Genomic DNA, 6,381 nt, shown 5'->3' with positions numbered 1-6,381 from the left:
ATGTATTGTATACATATGTATGTACGTGTATATATATATATATATATGTATACATATGTATGTACGTGTATATATATATATATATATATGTATACATATGTATGTACGTGTATATATATATATATGTATACATATGTATGTACAACACAATCTGTGCATTACTTTACCCATTCTCGTCCTCTACTAGATCTCTACAAAGAATAATCAGTGCTTTATCACATTCATACATTGATGGGACACACATCAGAGGCAATGCAGGGTTCAGTGTCTCACTCAGGAACACTTCAGCATGTGACTGCTGGTGGAATCAAACCCCCAACTCTCCCATTGGAGGATGACTGCTCTAGCGTCTCAGCCACAGCTGCCCACAACTGAAGAGGATTATTATTTAATATATGTAAATTGATGTCTAAAAACTAAACTATTTATTATATATAAATATTTAATTTTTTTAGGCATTTTTTTTTACAGCTGTTAATAAATGTGGCTGTGTGACAAATGGGACAAAACTTTGACTCATATTTTTGTTATTAATTTATGGAAAGAAAAAAATTTGAGATATATATCGTATAACGCGATTTATCTTAAAATATTGAGATATAAATTTTGTCCCATATCGCCCAGTTCTGATTGAACTGAAAAATTAGTTTGCCTGAAAGAAGAATTCACCTGTCAGTTTACCGCAATGACCATACCAAGCTCTCAACAGCCTAGCTCCATCTTATATTGTAGATTTTATTGTTCCATATTTTCCTAACAGAGCACTTCGCTCTCAGACTGTAGGTTTACTTGTGGTTCCTAGTTTCCAAAAGCAACTAGACACCTTGACTACTTTTAGGATAATGCTTCAGTCTTTCCTTTTTAATACATCCTATAGTTAGGGTTGGCTTGGGTTTCCTAAGCTATTCCTGTTCTGCTGCTATAAGCTTAAGACTGCTGGAGGACAGACTGACCACATTTCCTCACTTTGCTGCTGTCTCTACTTGCTCTACTCTACCTGTTTGCATTTGTAATTATTTATATCTTCAGATTTTTTTTGCCTTTCCTCTTATAGAAAGCACACTTGGACCTGTCATTCTGTGTTTGTTTGTTTCTACTTCCAGTCCTCTCAAACCCAGCCGGTCAGATCATATAGTTGCTCATCCTGAGCCTGGTTCTGCTTGAGGTTTCTTCCTGTTAAAAGGGAGTTTTTCCTTATAAGAGCTGCCCTTTTGAGTTTTTGGAATACTGCCTGCTTCACCACACTCTTTCATGTCACATGACCTTTCTTTTAATCATAAAATAACCATTTACAGTTAAAAATATTGGAAAAATTCATACTTGACCTTACATTAGCAAGGTCATAACTACAGGAATGAACAAGCGTTACACCTGAAAACATTCCTGAGATGTTTTTTTATTTTTTTTAATCGAAAAGCAATATTTTGTTTGCTTACATGGAGTGGGTATAGCCTAAAACTTGTACTGGGACCATTTGGACCTATTTGGGACCATCCTGTAACACATTTAGCTTCCTGTATGGAGTCTAGTAATTTAATGCATGTCTATCTATCTATCTATCCCAAAACATGTGTGTTATAAACCAGGCTTACAAAGACCTCAGAAAAGAATGGAGGGAGTTTAAATTAACAATTCAGCTCACTGAATTTTTTGTTTGGAACGCTACACTTTTCTTTCAGATAGGCAAAGCTCCTAAGATGAGAAGAGAAACAAAGTTCAGTTGCCTTGTTTTTGAAACGCTTAGAACTGACAAGTTTGTGAGTCAAACATCTGACCTGCGTCAGAGCCATACTCCAGATTCCCCTTCTGGTTGGTGATGCCAAGAAGCTGAGCTGGATGAAGAGATGCTGCTTCCAGAGCTTCTTCTATACTGCAGCCTGAAACAAGATGTAGAAGAGATGAGTAAGTCCAACATCTGCCTCAACAGCTGGACGTGGTGATATGACCTGAAGGACAAACCACAGTTTAGTAAAAAAAAAAAAAAATCTGCTGTTACAGTTAAGCTCACTCTTGATGGTTAATCAATAAATTTTTGTGGAAATAAATAAAATGAAGACATTTTGTCCATCAAGCAATAACCTTGTTCTTGGTCTTGTGTTCTTCAAAAATGTTATTATTTGGTACAAGCTTACTGTTTGAATGTTCATAAGAATGTTTCAAAAGAGTCAGGAAATAAAAAGAAATGCAGCAAATGTATCTCAAAACCAAATGAAGCAAACCAACCTGAAGCCTGTTTGAAATGGCGAACACACATGTCCATGGTGGCAATACTGCCACTGAGGGTCTTTGTGCCTGAAAGAGCAAAACTTGGTGTTTGGGTTAGAGTTTCTATTCATTTTATTTTTTTGTTCAGATTTAATTAACTGGCTCAGAAAAAAGAAAGTTTATCTACATAAACACAAGCTTGTCTCAGGCAGACAGAGGAACTGAGAACATTTTTTTCTATATACATGACTTCATCTGAGACAAACACAAAGATAAGGAACACAAGTTCAGTGACACAATTGGACTATAACTGAAAAAAAAAAGTCATAATCTGCTACCAAATACATCAACCTGACATGTTTTTTTATTATTATTTTAACAACAGTCACATATATGGTTTGAATTTAACTGTCTAAAAATTAAAAATTAAAACCTGCTACATAGGCGTGGAGGCCCTGGATCTCAATGACCTGCTGACCCAAAGAGTGACGACCTGGAGGAAGACCCATTGCTGTAATTGCATCTGTCACCAGAACCAAACCTGGAAAATAAATAAACATTTCTGGTTTCTACAGGAGAGATCTTCATTCAACCAAAAGGTTTAGATGATGGAACATCTTCGATCCATTCAACTTTTACGTTTATGTTATTTAAAAAAAATAATGTTTCAAACATAAGAATTCTACAACATGATTTTTATTCACCTCCAGAATCCTGTTATAACTTGGCCACATCTGCAAAAAGAGACCTACCTGTCAATGGCTGCATACAATCTACAGTAAATCAAAACTACAAAGTTCCAGCATTGTTCTGTATAATGAAGTCTGAGTCTGCACTACTGGACCTGGACTAAATGAAAGCACTGCAGATTAATTTCACTGGTGGACAAGTGACTTTCAACAACACAGTGCAACTTGTACATTAAAAACTGAGAAGTCTGCCATGATGAGGTTTCAGCAAAGCAAAGCAGGCATAATTGAACCAGTAGACACATATAAATGAGCAAGTCCTTTAGTGGTGGAACAGAAATGCAAAGGAGACAAGAAATAATCTGTTTGAAGAGTTTCAGACAGGGTTTAGAGCTCATCATAGCACAGAAACAGCACTAGTAAAAGTCACTAATGATATTCTCATGGCCTCAGACAATGGACTTGTGTCTCTACTGGTCCTGTTAGACCTCAGTGCTGCATTTTATACACTTGATCACAATATTTTACTACAGAGGCTTGAATATGATATTGGGATTACAGGAACAGCTCTAAAATGGTTTAAATCATATCTATCTGATAGATTCCAGTTTGTAAATGTAAATAATAAATCTTCTTCATACAACAAAGTTCGTCATGGAGTTCATCAGGGCTCAGTGCTTGGGCCAATACTCTTTATTTTATATATGTTTCCATTAGGTAAAGTTATTAAATAGCATGGGATAAATTTTCATTGTTATGCTGATGACACACAATTATATTTGTCCATTAAACCCAATGAATCCAATCAGCTACTTAGACTACAAGCATGTCTTAAAGACATAAAAACTTGAATGACCCTTAATTTTCTTCAGTTGAACACAGACAAGACTGAGGTTTTGGGTTTTTGGCCCTGAGCACCTTAGGAATGTTTTTTTTCAGTCTTTCTCCCTCCTTAGATGGCATTAATTTGTCCTCCAGCTCTAATGTTAAAAATCTTGGTGTTATTTTTGATCAGGACATGTCTTTTATCCCCCACATTAAAAATGTTACTAGAACTGCCTTCTTCCATCTGCGTAATATCGCTAAAATCAGAAACATCTCATCTAAAAATGATGCAGAAAAACTGGTCCATGCATTTGTCACGTCTAGACTGGACTATTGCAATGGTTTATTATCTGGATGTCCAAATACGTCTTTAAAACGTCTTCAGTTGATCCAAAATGCTGCTGCCAGAGTCTTAACTGGAGTTAGTAGGAGAGATCATATTTCACCAGTTTTAGTTTCTCTCCATTGGCTCCCTGTCAAATCCAGAATAGAATTCAAAATCTTACTTCTAACCTACAAAGCTGTCAACAACCTGGCTCCATCTTATATTACAGATCTTATTGTTCCATATTTTCCTAACAGAGCACTTCGCTCTCAAACTGCAGGTTTACTTGTCTTTCCTAGAATTTACAAAAACAGAATGGGAGGCAGATCTTTCAGTTCTCAGGCTCCTCTCTTGTGGAACCAACTTCCAATCTCTGTCCGTGAGGCTGACACATTATCCAGTTTTAAAACTAGGCTTAAGACTTTCCTTTTTGCTAAATCCTATAGTTAGGGTCAGCTTGGGTTTCCTGAGATGTCCCTTAGTTATGCTGCTATAGACTTAGACTGCTGGAGGACAAACTGACCACAATTTTCACTCTGCTACTGTCTTTCCTTACTCTGCTCAAACTGTTTTGTCCATCCATCCATCCATTTTCTTCCGCTTATCCAGGGTCGGGTCACGGGGGTAGCAGCCTAAGTAGGGAGGCCCAGACTTCCCTCTCCCCAGCCACTTGGGCCAGCTCTTCTGGGGGAATCCCGAGGTGTTCCCAGGTCAGCCGAGAAACATAGTCCCTCCATACATACTAACCCTAACCTAACCCTATCATCCTGAGTTGAGGTCTGCAGCACACCACTCCCACTATAAACAGTGTTGGTGGTGTAACACCCCCCCCCCCCCCCGAGATGCCGGATGGTGGATCAGAATTGCCACGAAACTGTGCGGAAGTCATTCTCCATGGCCTCTCCGAACTCCTCACATTCCAGGGGCCTCCTCCCATATATCAGGTCTCTCTTGTAAATGAGTCCTCGAGGCTCAATGGGATTTACCTGTCTAAATAAAGGTTGAATGAAAAATTCCAAATTTTTGCCTCAGTGACCACCCGAGCCGCATGTCGTTTGGACTGCCGGTATCCATCAGCTGCTTCCGGGGACTCACAGGCCAAAAAGGCCCGATAGGACTCCTTCTTCAGCCTGACAGCATCAGTCACCGACGGTGTCCACCACCGGGTTCGAGGGTTGCCGCCACGACAGGCACCGACAACCTTGTGGCCGCAGCTCTGGTAAGCCGCCTCGACAACAGAGGCAAGGAACATGACCCACTCGGACTCAATGTCCCCCACCTTCCCCAGAACATGTTCGAAGTTCTCCCGGAGGTGAGCATTAAGGTCACTTAATGTTAAAAAATCTAATTTCATCTTGTTTAAAAACAAGAATAACAATTACAATCCAGAAAAAAAACTAACATTTATATTAATAACAATTTACTTTTCAGTGTGTCATCAACAAAGTTTTTAGATATCTATATTGATGATAAACTGTTAAGAATCATTGTGAATCTGTGTGTAAGAAGATTTCAAAATCTTTAGGTTATATAAAAAACGTTAAACCATATTTAAAAACAAGTACTTTATTAACCTTGTACAATAGTTGAATTTATCCCATATTTCAATCAACCTTTGTTTATACAGGTAAATCCCATTGAGCCTCGAGGACTCATTTACAAGAGAGACCTGATTTCAACAAAGAAAGATGACAACAATGGACAACAGCAACAACAATAAACAGTTATAAAAAAGCATACTACAGTTTTTTTTGTTGTTGTTTTTTTTAACAAATAGGATGGCTAAAAGGAAAAGGTAACAAAACAAAAAAACAGCTTGATTCCAAGACAAATGTAGAAAACTAATAACAGGAACATGTCAGCATTGGACCCTGCCAGGTGTCCAACAGATTCTTAAAGACACTTAGAGAGGTCAAGGTCGAGAGCTTCAAATCTTTTTGTAAGATATTCCAGGAAACAGGAGCGGATATTTATTGATATTTATTATTGTAATTTAATTTGGGCTAGTACCTATCCTTCTTACTAAAAGTATGGTATGGTATGGTATAAAGTTTATTCATTTTAAAAAAGTACAAAACAATTCCATAACAATATAAAAAGATACAAGAGATTTAAAATGAAAGGCAGCAGAAAGAAGAAAAAAATCTTATTATATCTGCCCCTTTTTTCAAACAATTATTTCAATCATAATAATTTTCAAGTAACAGAACAAAATGAATAACTTTTTAATTTTTCTAATTCTAATACAAAACACACACTAAGCTACTTCATATATACTTTTTTAACAATTCAGCTTTGATCTTTTTCTTAAATGTACACATTGACTTGGCATTTTTC

At 37.2% G+C, this 6,381-nt stretch overlaps 1 protein-coding gene across 1 annotated transcript in view; it reads right to left on the bottom strand.

Annotated features, from left to right (window-relative positions):
* The window catches only part of amdhd2 (amidohydrolase domain containing 2), a 70,320-nt gene that overhangs the window by 6,952 nt on the left and 56,987 nt on the right, over positions 1 to 6,381 (bottom strand). Inside the window, exons 11-13 of the mRNA XM_037693090.1 lie at positions 2,639 to 2,746; positions 2,224 to 2,292; positions 1,776 to 1,877 (exon numbers count right to left, since the gene is read on the bottom strand). Coding sequence (XP_037549018.1) covers positions 1,776 to 1,877; positions 2,224 to 2,292; positions 2,639 to 2,746 — 279 coding nt within the window. The remainder of the gene's footprint in view (positions 1 to 1,775; positions 1,878 to 2,223; positions 2,293 to 2,638; positions 2,747 to 6,381) is intronic.

This window comes from Nematolebias whitei, chromosome 19, assembly GCF_014905685.2.
Source record: "Nematolebias whitei isolate Nwh7 chromosome 19, NemWhi1, whole genome shotgun sequence".
Taxonomy (NCBI): Eukaryota; Metazoa; Chordata; class Actinopteri; order Cyprinodontiformes; family Rivulidae; genus Nematolebias; species Nematolebias whitei.
The sequence above is the reverse complement of the archived record's forward strand: the minus strand, read 5'-3'. Positions and strand labels throughout refer to the sequence as shown.